This window comes from Cebidichthys violaceus, unplaced genomic scaffold (assembly GCF_023349555.1).
Source record: "Cebidichthys violaceus isolate CVI_PGR_0920_01 unplaced genomic scaffold, fCebVio1.0.p SCAF_4, whole genome shotgun sequence".
NCBI classification, from domain to species: domain Eukaryota; kingdom Metazoa; phylum Chordata; class Actinopteri; order Perciformes; family Stichaeidae; genus Cebidichthys; species Cebidichthys violaceus.
The window spans coordinates 1,932,865-1,950,609 of NW_027176594.1; the positions used below are offsets into that span (position 1 = coordinate 1,932,865).

The following is a 17,745-nucleotide window of genomic DNA, read 5'->3' on the forward strand; positions in this document are numbered from 1 at the left end:
TCGACCAGCCTTTTATCTAAATGCATCAGACTCAAGTAAAGTTGTTGTTTATACTAGTGTGTTTCGGGAACTATTACAGAAATAACTAATTTAGCAACATGTGCAGCTTTTTATGGAGGTAGGTGCTGTCTAAGTCATTTCTAGTTTATCACAAAGTCGAAGTATGCACATTAACTTTACCAGCTACTCTGTGTCCAGAGAGAAAGGGGTACATGAAGAATGTGTAGATCCACTTCTGTCTGACTGGATTCATCTCAGAATAATGGTGGCTGAGCTCCCTCACCCTGCAGGAAGAGAGAGAGAGAGAGAGAGAGAGAGAGAGAGAGAGAGAGAGAGAGAAGGTGAGGTGAGATGTTGTAACAAAGGTAACAGGAGCATGCATGCGGACCAGAGACTCAGACGTACATAGTCTGGTAGGTGGAGCAGCTGAAGTTCTTGGTGCTGAGGCAGGACAGGAAGTGCTTGGTGACAGATTTCAGCAGCGGTTTTATCTTGACCTCCATCCACATCTGGACCAGGGCTTCGTTCTGGAGGGGGTCTGCTCCGGGGTTTAATGCCAGCTCTCCCTGCAGGCCGAGGAGCGGCACTCCTGTCATGCTGGACCTCTGTGGGTGTGGTGATGGAGGAGAGTAGAAAAAAAACAAATTGAAGAGGTGGGATGACAAAGTCGTAAAAATATAGAAATGTATTTATGCTGTGTGTGGTGGCTGGAATAGTTTCCAGCCACCACACCGTTAATCTGACCGTGTCTGCAAAGAATGAATGTCTAATAGCGATCATTAGACATTCATTCTTTAGTCATTAGACAATAGTCATTACAACACCAACTGGTAAGGGGGGAATGTCTGACAGCATTCCTTCCGTTACGTGTCAGCTGAAGAACATTGAGTCCTACCATGAAGGTATAAACATCCATCGTCGCTTCAAGCATTCCTTTCAGTCTCCGCATGTGGTCTCTCCCTGTGTCTTTTGACGGCAAACCCACACACTGCAAGAAGTGAGAGGTCGGATCTGGCCCCTTGGAGTGACGGGCAAAAGGAAAACTTGAGCGATTTGATACACAGCAAAGTAAACCAACCTGAAAAGCTACTGTGGAGGCAACCAGAAAGCTTCGTTCCAAAGAAAACAGAGCTCACAAATACTGAGCTGACATAATGGGTTCATAACATTTAACGTGACACGTAATGTGCCATTTATGACCGATTGTCTAATTGCGCACTCGGCTATGTTTCAGCATTCACTGTGATTTGGCAAAAACAATTACCTAAGTGTTTAAATACTAATGTTTCCTGCTTGCCGTGTACAGACGGCGGACAGAAACACAGCAGACATTTTTACATGTAATAGCAGGAAAATCACAGGTGTAATTAATAATATTAATTTGGCTTCCCTTTTTCAAGGCACTCTGATGTTACATTCAGGCTCATTCTCAGTGGTATTAAAAGTAATAGTAATAAAAGTATACGCAGTAAAATAAAAAGCTCCCTGTATAATATTACAGTAGTCTCTTTTTTCATCTGTACTGTACGTTCCTATGGATGTTGACTTGAAGACACACACACTTCTAATCGTACAAGTATTTTCGCTGCAAGCCAATCTATTGTGTGATATTTCTGTTATGCAGTTAGATACTAACACAGTCATTTAGTATCTCACACCATATCCACGCTGAATCTTTTTCGCCACTTCAGAACTTGTCTTATCTTTTATTGTTTGGAAAACGATCTGAGAAATCGCCATCAAAGGACAGATCAAATCAGAACATGACGTTTGTACCTGAACCTTTGGGAGGAACTTGATTGTGATGATTAATCCAAATTGAGCAATATAATAATAGAACAGAATGGAGATCTTGTGATTTCTCTTTTGCCTTTTGTTTGTTTTCGGCGCACAAATAGGCAATAGTGCATTGTGCAAGTATAAGTATGTGACATCATCACTCACCTGACCACATGTTCCTCTTGTAAGACAGGTTTCATTTCTGTAGCTTTCCAGGAGAGAACAAGCACGGCGAAAGTTTAATGACAAGAGGGGAAACAGGTCATAACAATTAAAACAGGGAGAGGTCTTTACAAGTGGAAATTGTATCCTCCACTGGTTTTGTAATGATTATGTTGTGTGTCTGATCTCACCTTTGTGCATTTGATGTCCCTGTTGGGAGGAGACAAAGTTCATTAAGCTAGACTAAGGACTTAAGATAGATTTAGACATATTTATGACATTTCTATCATGAGACATGTTTCTATGAGATGATAATTGTTTATGCTTTAAACATAATAGCTTTGTATATTCTTCTGTCATCCAATTTCTAACCTAATTTAAATAGAGGTTTGAGCTGTAACCGTAGTGATTTAGATAATAAACGCAAGGCTGCGTTGGAGAAAAGGGTATTTTTTTTTTTTCATTCTTATGATGGATTACTCTTTATCCAATGTCCAAAGGGTCAAAATTGCTTGAGTTTTTTAATTCTGACAAACTGAAATCAAAACAGAGCGTTGTGAGCTATTAGATAAAATTGTATCTACACTGAATATATTCCAATGCCTGTTGTCTGTATTTAATCACTTAATAAAGAAAATAAACATTCATAACAAAATGGGCCAAGAAAGTCCAGGTATGTGCAGTGACTTTAAAGTCTTTAAAAGATAATGTCCAAATACCAAAACCAACAGTGAATTAATCCTTCTGAGGATCCTATTGTCTTGTATATCCAAAGTCTGATGCCATAGACCGCCATTGTACATTAAAAACACATGATTGTTGAACTGGGGGACATGTTCCTTCACTTTAACTTATTTTTAGTCAATCCCACAAACACTGTCACCTGCTACCGTAAATACTACCTAAGGCACAAAATGTGTATAAACTTACAAATGGAAATAGTCCAAACTACATTTTTCTGAATCTACAGTGCCCAGCTGTTTTAGATAACTACTGAGCATTTATTGAAAATTAAACAATGTATTTATGACCCATTTTTTTTAAAAGTACATCTTTGGTAGTTACAAATGGGCTTGTGAAGCATTGAGAGACGGACCAATGCAATGTTGATTTATGTCTTTTCATGGGATTTGTTGACAACACAGAAAATGACAGCGTAACACCATCTTTATCCTTTAAACAACAAGGCTGCCTCTAATTGAAGATGCTTATTGGAATTTCAGGAGCAGGGCCACTCCTCAACCCTACCACTTCCTGCATATCCATAAATACCCGCATACCCTCTCCTCCTGTTCCGCTCTCGTATTTGGTACCCCTCCCTCCCTCCAAATACTCACCTCATGTTACCTTTATCATTTTTTACAAAACATGTCACCCAATCAAACAGTGGGGCTACTTTATATGATTTAATAGATTTTGCTCAACTGAACAGAAGAATAAGCTACGTCAGGCTTTGGATGCACTTGTTAGCAGCATAGATTCATTGTTGGTGTTAATCATCAGCCTTGTCCTTTGAGAGTGGATTTGGTCTTTGGCCATTTCCTGACAATAGATCTTGACACAGAAAACACAGAAAAGAAAAGGCAGAAAATCTGCTCTTACCTAAGCAGCTCCCCAGTACGTAAACCAGTAGAAATAGGTAGCGTGATCTCATGATGTGACTAGTCTCATGGGGTGAGAGGGCTTTATGTTGAAATTCACTGGGGAGGTAATCAGAGAAAGCGGGTTTACACAGTGAGCCACTACACCAACAAGCACTTAAACACTAATGGATGGATCAGAAGTCTGAATTACAAATGTTTATTCCAAATTACAAATCCTCTTTTTCTTTTAAGGTTATAGCTAAATTGAAGAGCATTATATCATCCTGGTTGACAATAGTAAGTATAGAATGGAATATTGTTAAGTAGCTTTTATCAAATAGTCGGGCCACATTTTGCTCTTTTGAAATCTAGGCTTGTCAACACTTCATAAATCACATCAGTAGACTGTTTTTACACATCTTTAGTTAGCCCATATTTGTCCAGTCGCTGTCATTGGAAATGTGTGTTTGGTGGCAGATATGAATCAGGGAGAGGCTGTGAGAAATGTTACCAGTAAGTGACAATGCCTTTAGCTTAGTGGAACAAAGATCACACAAAAGATGCATTGGTGGAAAGAATGCTGAAACTCTACACCATTCACCTCCAAACAATTAACAAAAAGACAACGAGGATATCACCCTTCTCGAAAAAAATATATTCTGTAAAATGTCACCAGAACCGTAGTCACAGTATTCATTACTAATGCCTTCATCTATGCAGTATACAATCCTCTCAAAGCAGTGTGTGTACTTTTAAAACAAAATATAACTCAAGAAAAGGGAGTTTCCCCATGATGGGTTTGATATTTGTCCCGTCTCTCATGTTGTTGCTAATCTACTCACATCTCTCAGCATCTGTCATGGTAAAATGGCAAATAAATAAAGCACACGCAGACTTGTTTTTGACACTTTGGATGGCATTGCATTGCATTCGTTTCCAGGACCTTTACCCTGAAATCAACCAAGAACCAGGTCTCAACAGCAACATTTAAAGCTGCTTCAATAGACTTTTCTTTGGCTGCTTAGCGGGCAGCAGACCAAACTGTGAACACAACATGGCCATGTTATGGTGTAAACATGTTCGCAAACATTTACCTATTCAGACACCCTGCAGATACGGGGCAACATTGGTGTACCAGGGTTGGTACTGCGTGTGACTCCACTTCACTCCACTATAAATCAGGTGGCCAGGTCATGAGACATAAACAGGTTGTCTAGCTTAGCACTCCGCACAAATGTAGCAAATTGATATCGTATGTCCTCTGTATGAACATGTTAGCATTTTTAAATGCCACAAAGAAGTCTAACCAGTAGATGAAAAACATTTTACAGTGCTAAAATCTGTCCTATAACATGAAAATATGTACTCTAGCAAGTTACAATGAACATGATTACATAAGCATTCACTTGGAGTTATATTTCTGTCCTCCTTATGTAATGTAAGTCCAATATTCCAAGCTTGCTTGGTGCTTCGCTATCCTCACCGAACTAGTTAACTTTGTCTGTGTGCTGTTTGGTGCTGGGCAGGTGATGTACAGTAGATTTATCAGAGCTTTTTTTTAAACGAAAAACAGCTGCCTGCTGCGGCTGGAAACTAGGTTGATGAGAGCGGAGTTTGAATGCCGTAAAAACCAAAACAGTTATTCAAAATAAAAGGCTCCATAGAGCTGTGGGGAGCCAGGTGACGGTTCTTTACAACACATTACACATGGACTATTCTTAATATAAAAAATATTAATCAGTGCAGCTTTTTGTCATCAAATGAGAGTCCCCACAATGTGACTGTGTGACCACAGTCTCCACAACGTATTAATATAAGTACACACACACACACACACACACACACACACACACACACACACACACACACACACACACACACACACACACACACACACACACACAGTCATGTTTTCATGAATTTTGGGGACATAACATTGACTTTGCATTAATGTCCTGGAGACTTACTCTTACCTTAACTACTACCAGCCTAATTCTAACCATTAACCTGACCTTTCAACTAAAGTCTTCAACTAAAATGTGCATTTTGTAATTTTAACATAATCAGATTAATGTCCCCACCAAGTGGGTATAACATGCCCATGAGTTCCCTTTTAACACTTTCACCCACTGATTCTTTCCTTCAAAGCCATTTGTTGCAACATACACTCATAAATAGTTGGTTCAACGTCAAATGTTTGTTCAGGATCATTCATCTTCATCACACATTTGTAGTTCTGGCAAGTGAAAGACAAATATTATATTATATATTCTTTGTGACTAATTCACTATTTCCAAACCTGGAGCTGAGTAGAAGTGGTGTGAAAATATTTGTATAACAAGGCTGGTTAACACACACACACACACACACACACACACACACACACACACACACACACACACACACACACACACACACACCTTCTCCCATTTCCTTTTTAGTTTTTCTGTATTCAAATTATGTAAGAAGAAAAAGACAATTGAATGGGGTCTGAAAGGATTTTGACAAAATAAAATGGTGTTACACAATCCCCCGATAAAGGTTAACAGTTAAAATGTTATCTTATACATTATGAACTATAGATTACAAATGTTTTGTTATAGAAGGTTATCACAAATGTACCTGTGATAGACTAAAATAGATTTTTTTATTTCTGTATAAACTCACCTATTCAAATCTGCTTTTAACCTGTGAAGCTAGTTATGTGTGTTTTTGTGTTGTTTCTTACTGTTATGTCATCTCTTTTGTTGATATTGTTATTGCTTTTATTGTTTTTGTTTTTACCATGTAAAGTGCCTTTCAGTACCCTTTGAAGCACTATACAAATTAAATATATTATTATTATTATTAAATGGTAAAATTGTTAACTTTACAGAATGTTGCTCACTTTCACTTTAGTTCAAGTACAACAAAGTGTGTTCCTCGATGTAAAGATAGCAACGATGCAAGTCAAGTTACAAGAGCATTCCAGTGGGAGGGTCCGGTCCCCCCAGTACAGTTTAAGATACTTTGCTTGAGTATTTTCATTTGATACTACTTCATACTTATTAAACGTTTTACCCCACTGCATCATGATTAATTTGATGATTGTAGTTACTCTGCAAAATATTTTACACGCAAAATATACTTATACATCTTATATAATATGGTGCTATAGAGTAACTAACATATAGAGGCTAAAATTGACACCACATTGAGGAACTTGTATACACTTGTATACATATGTACATAGATATGTACACATTCATAAAAAGTGTCAGTAATACCCTGAAAGGAAGCATTCTACATAAAGACTTTTACTTTTGGTACTTTTAGTAACATTTGCGAATAATACTGTACTTCTAAGTGCAGGACTTTTACTGGTAAAAGAACATTTTTACATTGTGGTGTTGCTACTTTTACTTAGTGGCATTTGGTCTGAATGCGTCTTTCTTTCCTCACTAGGAACTTCATTCAGAAAAAGCCATAAATAACATAATACAATTTTAAATAATAAAAAGTAATTTTGTCTGCATTTATTATTCTTTAAAAGGTCATTTAGAAAGTCACCTTTTTATATTACTCATGCAGGTCTGAGCACACCCTAACCCCACTTTAATGAGGCAGAATGTATTATTCCCACTGCTCAAATCCCCAAACAGCATGTTGTTGCCAAAAACACACACTCACGCAACAAAAAGGACCAGATGATGGTACCTTAAGTGATTACATCACAGATTTATTTTACCTTCATCTATCATTGTATGACCTGCATCTATACACCATAAACTTAGCAAAGCTTTATTGCTGTTTATTCTATCTTAAATACAATTAATATCAGTAAATAGGACCAACCTTGACAACAACACTTAAACTATATATTATAATTCTATTATATTATATAATATAAAATGACATGAAATCAAAGCCAAATTTCTTACCAAAAGTCGGTTTTAGCCGGAGTCCTTCAGGAGCTGTAAAGTACCTGGGTATAACTCGTTCTCTCGCTCCTGACACCTGAGACACAGGTGCACCAGTCAACTGCTGTAGGGTGTGTTGTTAGTGACAATGACACAGGTTAATGCCGGCTGACTCCTTGGTGCTGCACAAGTGGGCCGGACAAGGTTGGCTTTTTTTTCCTGCCTCACTGCAATTGGTTCGTTCACGTGCGTGAGTTTTTTTGTATGTGTTCATGTGTGTTCATTGACGGGTCAGCTTTTCTGTACATGAATGTCTGAGTGAAAGAGAGCAAAAAAAAAAAAGAGAAAGAATGGAGACACACAGTATGAAGTTGCGTCTTATTCTTGTTCAGCAGGTTGAACCTCTAGTAATTGTTTGAGGATATATAAGCTATGTCTTCAATAAATCTATTTTGAGTCACAAACTCTAAAGTAGTGTTTATCTTTGAGAGCAACACAGACCGTGAGATGATCAACATACAGGAGTTTTCCTTTAATGTCCTTTATATATATATCTCACAATTATTTCAAGGTCTGCCAATGTGCTTTGATGCCTGAATTAAGAAATAACAAGAACACTAGACACCATCTTGTGATGGGATCACAAATTGGGCCAGGGGGCGTAAAGTCATTGTGCCATTCCTTCCCCAGCCCAGATCCTGTGCCTTTGTTCAGACCACACCCATGTTCAACCTCAGCCTTCATTGTGAGGTCAAATAGTGTGTGACTATCGCGTTGATAAAATCAACAATCATCAAAAATATAACAACCGGGCGAAGCTCTCAGAACCGCCTCCGTGGTAGTTCCAGATACAGTGGGTGAATACAGGTGCACAATTTGCCACGATGACGTACAAACAATACCAGCCGTGTCCATGCGTGGGGGCACACGCACACACACACACACACACACACACACACACACACACACACACACACACACACACACACACACACACACACACACACACACACACACACACACACACACACCAGACACAAAGATCGAGTAAAACTGGTTTTGTTAATTACGTGAGGCATTAAACAATCTGAAATCAGCAGGATATGAAGTGATTCGCGACTCAGTCCCACAGCAGAACAGCTTTAAAACAGGAAACTGATCGAAGGATGTTGTAGTAAAAGTAAACCAATGTTTACTCAGAAATTGAAGAATAAAGTTAAAACTACTACCGACACTCACAGGTCACGCTACTTCTGTATTTCCGTCAGAGGCCATCTGACTTATTCTACTATAAAAAAAATATTGAAACACATTAGTGTGTTCCCAGGTTGAAGCTACACGTATAAATTAACACTATACTTAAAGCAGTCATTTAGGGATCTAGTTGAATTACTAAAATCTTTTGTTCTTTTTCAAAAGAGAAGAAATAATATCTGGCAACATTGTGAGTTTATTTAACTTGTCTAAAACATGATGAGGGATTGTGCGAACATTTCTTTGTGTCATTTCAATCTACAATAGAAAATCAGCTCTTGGGGTTGAACATGTGACTCTGTAACTTGGTAAGAGGGTGTTTTCCTCAGTGGCACTTTGCATCATAGTCTCTGTACGAGTTCCTGTAATGACTACTTAAACTGGTGTCTCCCACCACCTGTTGTCAGTTTAAATCACTTAGTTTTCTTACTTTCTGTGAGTAAGTCTGTGTGTCTATTTGTCTCCAGTTTTGCTCGTCAGTTGCCCGTCTTCTCTTCTTCTTCTGCTCCATTGGTTTCCCTCTTCATCCTGCTACTCACTGCGAAACTTCACCTGCTCCCCACTGCTCGTGTTCTTAAATCTCACACACACACACACACACACACACACACACACACACACACACACACACACACACACACACACACACACACACACACACACACACACACTTTACAGGCTTTTGGAAACATGCCAGTCATTATAGCAGTCACGACCGGGAACAAAGCACAAAGGCACATCACAGGAGGAGCACTTCACCGGCGTCTTTGCGTGGCACTGCCTGCACTTCAGCCGACCGGTGGTGCTGTGCCCCTTGATGTGCACGGGCCTGTGATGCGCTCCGCTTGGTGATGGAGGAGGAGGAGGAAGTGGAGGTGCGCGTCTGGCTGTGGAGGGAGACCCCCCCGCCGCCGCCGCCGCCGCCAGCTCCTCTACGAGGTTCTCTCTGAACGCCTTCTGACGCAGCGGCGTCTCTCCTTTACTCTTTGCGATGTCTTTGTGGAGGAGGAAGGCGTTCACGATTGCAATGTCCATGAACTGATAGAAGAACATCTTATACCACTTCTGGGTCTTGTGGGGGACTTTGTGCGACCCTGTCTGGGCGTCAGAGACGTCCACTCCGCCCACGCACCTGGATGGACAGGAAAAAAAAAAAATAGACATTAAGAAAAATGTACCAAACCAAGAAAACACCAAGTCATTACACTGCAAACGGAATAGAAAATAGTTGAATATATACAAGCTCCGCGCCCCGGCAGCAGCGTCTCCTCCTCCGGCCAGGAGCAGAGCTCCGCTGGGGAGACAGCACAGAGGCCCTGGGCCGGTACTGCTGGCCACGCTGGAGGGAAGGGAGTCACGGGAGAACCAGAACCAGGACTGAGTGGGGGGAGACTGTCAGACCCCTGCTGCAGTAAAATGAGAGGTTTTCTAAAAAAGGGACTCTGGTGCTCGGAAACACTATTGCTTTAGTCCACAGGGACCGCCAAAATCAGCACAAAATCAAATTCCTCGTAGTAGCTTTAAATAAAGATGAACTAAAATTGAAATAAATAAATAGTACATACAGGCTGTACTCCTTCACCGCTGGGGGAACTGAGACGTCCTTCAACAGCCAGTGCCCATCTTCACCTTTGACCCTCCTTTGCACCGCGTCCTCCGCATGGGCTGTGTGGATTGTTGAACACATGAAGACGTCCCTCGTGTCTCTCCACCGGATGAAGAGGACAGAGTCCCTCCTGATCCAGCGGGTACTGCCGCGGGGAGATTTGGAGTCCAGACCGTTGTTTTTCGTTTTCGGGAAACCGACTATGTTCGCGCGGACGGTTCCGCACGCCCAGATCCCCCTCTGAAGGAGGTCGCGGAAAAGGGCGGGACTTGTGTAAAAATGGTCGATGAAGAGCTTGTAGCCGGTGCCCAGCAACCTCGTGTCGATTAGCTCCATCACCGAATCGTAGCCGAGACCCTGGCCGCTGTTTCCCTGGAACTTTCCCTGGTAGACGAAAAAATCCCACGTAAACCGGCTCCGGGAGTCTGCCAGGACAAAGAGTTTAAATCCCCAGCGGACTGGCTTATTTTTCATATATTGCTTGAGCCCGATGTGGGCTTTGGAGGCAACCATTTGCTCCTCAATGGCGATTTCCTGGCTAGGGTGATAGTTCCTGATGCAGGCGTCCCTCATCTCCTGGTAGAGCGGCTTTATTTTGCAGAGAGGATCGAAGGCTGCCGTGCCCCTCTTTTGCTCATTTGCAGCATCCGCCGCCGGGCTACTGAGGCGAAGGGCCCGGCAGATCCTGAGGAACCTCGCGCGGGTCATTACCCGTCTCGGGAACGGCAAGCCGTACAGTTCACCCCCTCGCCAGTAATCGGTCAACGCAGAGCATTTCACGACCCCCATGTAGACGACTAAGGACATGAATGAAAACATGTCCTGCAATGTCAGATCGACCCACGGGTCGGAGGCCGTCGAGTGAGCCGAGCCACAGTCATTGGTGTTTCGGATGATTGTCTGTAAAGTGGAGTTAGTAAAAAACAGTTGGAAGAGCTGCAGGGACGTGTAGGTAGCTCCGCGTAGGAGCTGGGGTCCTGGTGAACGGGTGGGTCTGAAGGTGGGCTGTGGTGGCGTTATGTCCGCGTCGTCAGCGTCATTCCATCGCCCTCCCTCCGACAGGTCGCCACTGGGGAAACAGAGGAGGAACAAGGATTAATGAACAGGCATGGTGGGCACAGGGGCCCAAAGTGTCTGTCGGGGGCCTCCCACTCGAAGAGAAACCAACCAGAGGGACACTAGAAATCAGCCCAAATAAACTATAAAACGATCACAAACAGATGCCAAACCACAACAATGAGGGTTGTTTTGCATTCCATTGATGACAGAAAAAATTGTATCTACTAAAAGACCAAAACAACTACAAAGACACAAAGAACACAGAGATGCCTGACAACTACAAACAGACACTAAACGACAAAAAGCTGCATAACAACTTTAAAGTCTTGGTGTATTGATCCAAAGCAGACTCATAATCCACCCATGCACACAAGAACAATTCATAATTCAGACAAAAGCTTAAATATGTCAAAATATAACGTTAATAGAATACCAACTTGTATCCTTCCTGCAGAAACGGTGCCTCTGCCTCGGAGTCAATAGCAGACACGTGACTCTCTTCGTCAGATAGTTCGTCCAAGGACTCGTCGCTTTCACGCTCAGTACATTTTACAAGCTTTTCTTGAAACGCAGGTATAGCTTCCTTAGTACGTTTCGCCATCATTCACTCTGCAAAGTCTTCAAAAGTCTAAAAACACCCCACTTTAGACAGAAAACAACATGCACCGCGCTTTGCGCTTAGACCCGCCCTACTGTGCTGTGATTGGCTATTGGCTATTTCATTGGCTCTATGAAGTGTCAGTCAACAACACCTCTCGGTTGCTATTGGTTCAGGCTTTTTACAAAATAAGAGAGGCGGGTTGTGGGCAGGACTTCTTATTAACAGACACTTGGTTCTCCGTGGTCAAAACAGCAGACACATTTTAATGCACCTATATACTGAAATATAAACGCATTCAAACGGCCCAGCTCGGGAGCGAGCGAGGGACTTTGCAAAGTTAGCGGAATGATCGACGTGAAACAACGTCCGGTTTTCAAAATAAGATGTCAACGAAGCGTATATACACATTTTAATAATAAGATTAAATTAATTATATTCACATTCAGTATAAAACATGAAAAGTAACTATAATCGTCAAATACATTTAGTGGAGTTTCAAGTACAATATTTCCCTCTGAAATATAGTGGAAAATGTTGATACTTAATTAAAGTACAAGTAGGCCTGTTTAAAAAAAATAAAATAATATATATATTTATACAGAGTGTGGTTGGAGGGACCCTGAAATCCAATATTTCCATTGCCAACGACTGCTTCACTGTAGTTGTTGTGGATTTGATAATAAAGAAGTTGAAAGCTTGAATCTGGTAGATGGAGTAATGATATATTCCTCCGCTGGGTGGCAGTAGGCTCCTTCAGGACGATCAACTCGTCTTCCGTCTTGTTTCGACGAAGAAGACTCAAATCGTGTTTGACCCAAACAAACGCCTCCTAACATACGAACCACCGACTGTACACATGTGAGGGACGACTTTTTGGTATTATAAGGTCTCGTGTTTTTTTTTTATCTTGCTGTCGTCGAGATGCCAGCGAGCTAATGCTAGCTTGGCGAATGTAAAACTTTAATATGATGCCGTTGAGATGTGTTTGGTGCCTGTCAGCGGTCAGAAACAGGCCGCCGGTTAAACTCCAGCTGAACGCTACAAGACGCTGCTCAACGGTTCAGGGTGAAGTGAGGGTCAGGTTCGCACCCAGTCCGACAGGTAAGGTCCTCAACCTGAATACTGTCAAACTGTCTTGTTAGGTTATCCAGAGGGACAGCTAGCAACTGGGTCAATGTTGTCTTTTCACCATACCGTAATATTAGCATCAACTGTGCAGAAATACCGGGTTTAAACAGAATGAATAGACGTGCAGAAGAAAAGCTGCACAGCATTCAAGTGTTTGAACTTTGGCGCTACTCGCTGCAGCGTGAAGTGAAGAGCCGTTAAGTGTTTCTCTTCATTAATATTGTTCTGCATCTCTTTGGACATTTTTGTCACTATTCTGATGTTGTAACTATATATATATATATATATATATATATATATATATATATATATATTATTTATATTATTGTGTGCTGCAGGTTTCTTACACCTCGGAGGCCTCCGAACTGCTCTTTACAATTACATCTTTGCCAAGAAGTATGGCGGCTCGTTCATCCTGCGCCTGGAGGACACGGATCAGAGCAGGCTGGTCCCTGGTGCTGCAGAGTCCATCGAGGACATGCTGGAGTGGGCCGGTAGGTTCTGAAGTCATGTGATCCATCACGGTTATTGGATCGATCTGATCAGTACACTTAGTAATATCTTAATAAATATGTCATGTTGAAATGGTTGATTGTGTCCCCGGTTTACGGTCAGTCTTCGTTTTTTTTTACCTAAGCTCCCTTTCACCTCCAGGTGTACCTCCAGATGAGAGTCCTCGTCGAGGTGGGTCGGTCGGTCCATACCTGCAGTCTCAGAGACTGGACCTCTACAGTCAGACTGCCCAGCAGCTTGTCAAGAGTGATCACGCCTACTGCTGTTTCTGCAGCTCTCAGAGACTGGACTTGCTAAAAAAAGAGGCCTTAAGGACGGGACAGACGCCGAGGTGGCTGCAGCACGAATGCACACACGATTCACAGTTACACCTAATCATCTTGAGGATAACATACAGGCGTACTTTGTCAGATTTACAGCAGAGGCTCATTCTCTCTCTCTCCCTCTCTCTCTCTCTCTCTCTCTCTCTCTCTCTCTCTCTCTCTCTCTCTCTCTCTCTCTCTCTCTCTCTCTCCCCCAGATACGATAACAGGTGTCGTCATCTCCGGGCCGAGCAGGTCCAGGAGAAACTGGCTCAGGGAGTGCCACATGTGATCAGGTTTCGTCTGGATGCAGGTGTCGAGCCTTTTCAGGATCTGATCTTTGGACGGAATCATCACGAGGTGGCCCAGGTCAGATTTGTAGTGTTTCAGTGGGGTTCATACTAAATGACGTCTGAGTCATTCATCTATTTGGGCTGTGAGGACCATCAATTCTCCATTCCTCTCTGCTGTTTTTATGCTTTATTGAATTTACTAACAACCTAAAATTGAGTAACTTTTGTTGTCTTTTTTTTAGGTGGAGGGTGACCCTGTAGTGATGAAAGCAGATGGTTTTCCCACCTATCACCTTGCTAACATAGTAGATGATCATTACATGAGGATCAGCCACGTGCTGCGGGGGTCTGAGTGGCTCATCTCCACCTCCAAACACCTCCTCATGTACCGGGCTCTTGGATGGCAGCCGCCCGCCTTCGGACATCTGCCGCTGCTGATGAACAAAGATGGCACTAAACTGTCCAAGAGGCAGGGGGACATTTTCATTCAGAGCTTCCAGAGAGACGGAGTCCTGCCCGAGGCCCTGCTGGACATCACAACCAACTGTGGGTCTGGATTCAACAGTGAGTGACGGAGGAGAGGGAATGAACGGAAACATTTAGCATTTACAAAACCGTCTAGATACAGTGATCTGCCTTAATATAATGATTACATGCTTCTAAATGACTTGTGTTGCTTTACAGCCAATCGAATTGGACGCAGGATAGATGAACTGATCTCTGAGTTTAACCCGTCAAAGATCACAACACATTCTGCTCTGTTAGACCTGGAAAAACTACCAGAGTTCAACAGGCAAGTCGGAGCTCCTCGTCCCTCTTTGTACTGTTCTGTCATGTTTATCATAATAACAGGAGGACAGCAGTGCTGCTCTGTGGAGATAGAGCTGCCTGTTGGTCCAACAGAGACGAGTTCAGGAAGTTGCTGCGCCAGGCATGAAATGTAAAAACAAAACACAAACTCGTCGTTTTTAAAGTTTGCTTTATGAGAGACCCAGGCTAGCCATTTCCCCCTGTTTTCAGTCTTTACGCTAAGCTAAGCTAATCGGCTGCTGTCTGTGGCTTTATATTTACCTGACAGTTATGAGTCACCTTCCTCTGCAAATAAGCGCATTTCCTAAAATGTTTCACTTGTTCTTTCGCTGTATAGACGATAAACCCTTTGGGTATCAACATGGTCTTCCTCTGCTGCCACCTTTTTGAGCTGTACAGCCTCATAGGGGCGCTAGCATGCTTACTCTTTTCTCCCTCTATAAAGGTAATTGTTCATTTATCAGCAAACTTCTCTGATTGGGGCAGAATTCACCTGCAGCACCGTATTGAAGATGAGGAGCAGTGTCTCCTGTTGATAAGAGATCTGCAGGGACAGATCCAGCAGGCCTGTACAGCACAGATCCAGGATGAGGAAGTACTACATGAGGACTATATCAGGCGGGTGCTGCATCTTCGTAAGGTAACCGCAACAGCATACTCACAAATGCTAATTAATATCAGAGGGTAATCTATGTTATTGACAAAATGTACTTTGCAAACAGTCTGAACTATCTGGTGTTCCCTTCAAAGACCTGAAGGGATTAAGATACTGTTTGCCATGATAGTCTGGCTGTGCAACAAATAGGTTTTAGTTTTCCTCAGACTTTTCCTCATTGGCGATCCGACGTGGCTTCTTCTCTTATTTCTCAATACTGCTGCCGTGTCTCTCACAGTAATAATGAAACTGGTCTCTTCCCCTCTCCACAGGGTCACATATCCTCTCTTAAGGAGCTTGCGAGTCCCGCTTACTCTTACCTGTGGGTTCGTCCTTCCGTCTCCAGCCAGCAGGTGGCAGCGCTCACCGCAGAGGCCCAGCACATCGCTTCATTAGTGCTCAAGTATGTCGTATTAGTTAAATCTCTCCAACTGCGTGTTTCACTTTACCGTACAGGCTTATAAACGTGTGTGTGTGTGTGTGTGCGCGCGCGTGTGTGTGTGTGTGTGTGCGTGTGTGCGCGCGTGTGTGTGTGTGTGTGTGTTGCAGATTAATAGCTGAGCGAGGTGAGGAGGAGCTGGCAGTGGATCGCCTCAGTAAAGATCTGAAGACTCTGGCTAAGCAGACTAAAGCCACCAAATACAGAGACGTGATGAAGCTGTTACGTCTGGCTCTCAGTGGTCTGCAGGTACCTGAACGCAACATGTTCGTTTTTAAGACCGACGGTAACACAAACGCTGCAGCTTAGTGGCGGTGACTTGAAGTCCTGCCACCGTGGTGTAGTTTCTTCATAGACTAACGTTAGCTTTTTACTTCTGGCTCGTGCATTTATGCATCACAAATCTTAAAAGCGGAGTTCATTTGTGAGGATTATCTTACTGAACAAAACATCGCAAACGTTTGATTGCCGCAGAGCTTATTTTCTACAATAATCCAAAATGCAACGGAAGAATCCCATTGAGGAAACCAGTACGCCCCAACGAAAATGCGTCAACCCTTTGGCACTCTATTGACTATGATTACTTTGCATTGTGGGTAATGTAGGCTCCAGGTTTTGACAATGAATGAAAAATGAAATATTTCTGGTTCTGCTGCATGGAGGGTTTTTTTCAAACTTTCCAATGTGTGTCTTATGTTACAGCAGTGCAATATTAGTACTTATGATAAAAAATGAACAGAATAAATCCAGCTTCATTCTGTCGGCTGTTCTCTCGGTTAACAAATCAAAGATTAACATGTTGTTGTTTCTGAGCCGTCGGTATTGTTTTTTTTGCCTCACTAACAGCAGCTGCATTGTAATATTTTAAGATCATTTTGACTCTGAGGAACTGATAACATCCTTTTTAATACATTTTGGTTTTTTTCAGCTCACTTGCTATTTTCATTTCTGCAACTGTATTTTCCAAACTCCACTTCTGCAATGCATCCAACCAGTTTTTGCTGTATTCATCAAAAATTACAAATTTTTTGCTGGACTGTTTAAATTGCACAAGTCACGTTTTTTTCAATTTTATTTCTGACTGAGCTAAACTCTAAAATAGCATGTTTTAAAATGATAGTAATGACTAAAGCCTTTGGAAATCGCACTGTGACTCACTCACCACAGTAACCCTGCTGATAGTCCGAGAGGGAAAGAGGAAGCAGATTGTGATTGCTTCTCACAGAGGTTACGGTCCTGTTTTCTGACTGTGCGGTTTGATTGCGTTACTTCGCTGACCCCTGGTCATCTGTTCTCCTCTGAACCTGCAGCAGGGGCCCAGTGTAGCCGAGATGATGGTGTCTTTGGGGCCCGCAGAGATCAGCCATCGATTCCAGAAACTTGTGCTGCTTTCAGAGACGGGTTGAACCTCGCGGATACCCGATGAAGAGGAGCTGCTGTTGAAGACGGTTACGTGAAACCACCTGCTGATTCAGCCAAAGCTAACTGGGGCACATTTTAAAACGGACTGCACTCCACTGATATAAGTTCATTTGAATAATACTTGAATTATTATAAATGTTTTATAAAAGGGATGAAAACTGATTGTTCTCACGTGGTCCGTTTGTTTTATTCAGTTCTGTGAGATTTTACAGGACCGGGCAGCCGAGGACGAGAAGTACC

At 42.3% G+C, this 17,745-nt stretch overlaps 3 protein-coding genes across 4 annotated transcripts in view; 1 reads left to right on the forward strand and 2 right to left on the reverse strand.

The window, feature by feature from the left end:
• LOC137885344 (uncharacterized) overlaps positions 1-7,558 on the reverse strand; it is a 32,701-nt gene extending 25,143 nt beyond the window's left edge. Inside the window, exons 1-7 of one of the 2 annotated variants that reach the window (XM_068727570.1) lie at positions 7,445-7,558; positions 3,544-3,641; positions 2,133-2,151; positions 1,945-1,981; positions 896-1,018; positions 406-605; positions 181-284 (exon numbers count right to left, since the gene is read on the reverse strand). In XM_068727570.1, coding sequence (XP_068583671.1) covers positions 181-284; positions 406-605; positions 896-1,018; positions 1,945-1,981; positions 2,133-2,151; positions 3,544-3,595 — 535 coding nt within the window. In that variant the 5' untranslated portion in view covers positions 3,596-3,641; positions 7,445-7,558. Of the gene's footprint in view, positions 1-180; positions 285-405; positions 606-895; positions 1,019-1,944; positions 1,988-2,132; positions 2,152-3,543; positions 3,642-7,444 lie in introns of both variants that reach the window. The other variant, XM_068727569.1, reaches the window with a different exon arrangement.
• Positions 7,559-8,855: 1,297 nt separating this feature from the next.
• Positions 8,856-12,023, reverse strand: LOC137885040 (piggyBac transposable element-derived protein 4-like). The gene is made up of 3 exons (XM_068727172.1): positions 11,780-12,023; positions 10,243-11,352; positions 8,856-9,809 (listed from the first exon to the last, which is right to left on the reverse strand). Exons 1-3 carry the CDS (start codon positions 11,944-11,946, stop codon positions 9,350-9,352), a joined length of 1,737 nt encoding a protein of 578 aa, XP_068583273.1. The 5' UTR covers positions 11,947-12,023; the 3' UTR covers positions 8,856-9,349.
• Positions 12,024-12,733: 710 nt separating this feature from the next.
• Positions 12,734-17,667, forward strand: ears2 (glutamyl-tRNA synthetase 2, mitochondrial). The gene is made up of 10 exons (XM_068727721.1): positions 12,734-13,044; positions 13,410-13,565; positions 13,726-13,915; positions 14,105-14,255; positions 14,422-14,743; positions 14,864-14,972; positions 15,476-15,629; positions 15,917-16,047; positions 16,194-16,326; positions 17,388-17,667. Exons 1-10 carry the CDS (start codon positions 12,909-12,911, stop codon positions 17,487-17,489), a joined length of 1,584 nt encoding a protein of 527 aa, XP_068583822.1. The 5' UTR covers positions 12,734-12,908; the 3' UTR covers positions 17,490-17,667.
• The last annotated feature ends 78 nt before the right edge of the window (positions 17,668-17,745 follow it).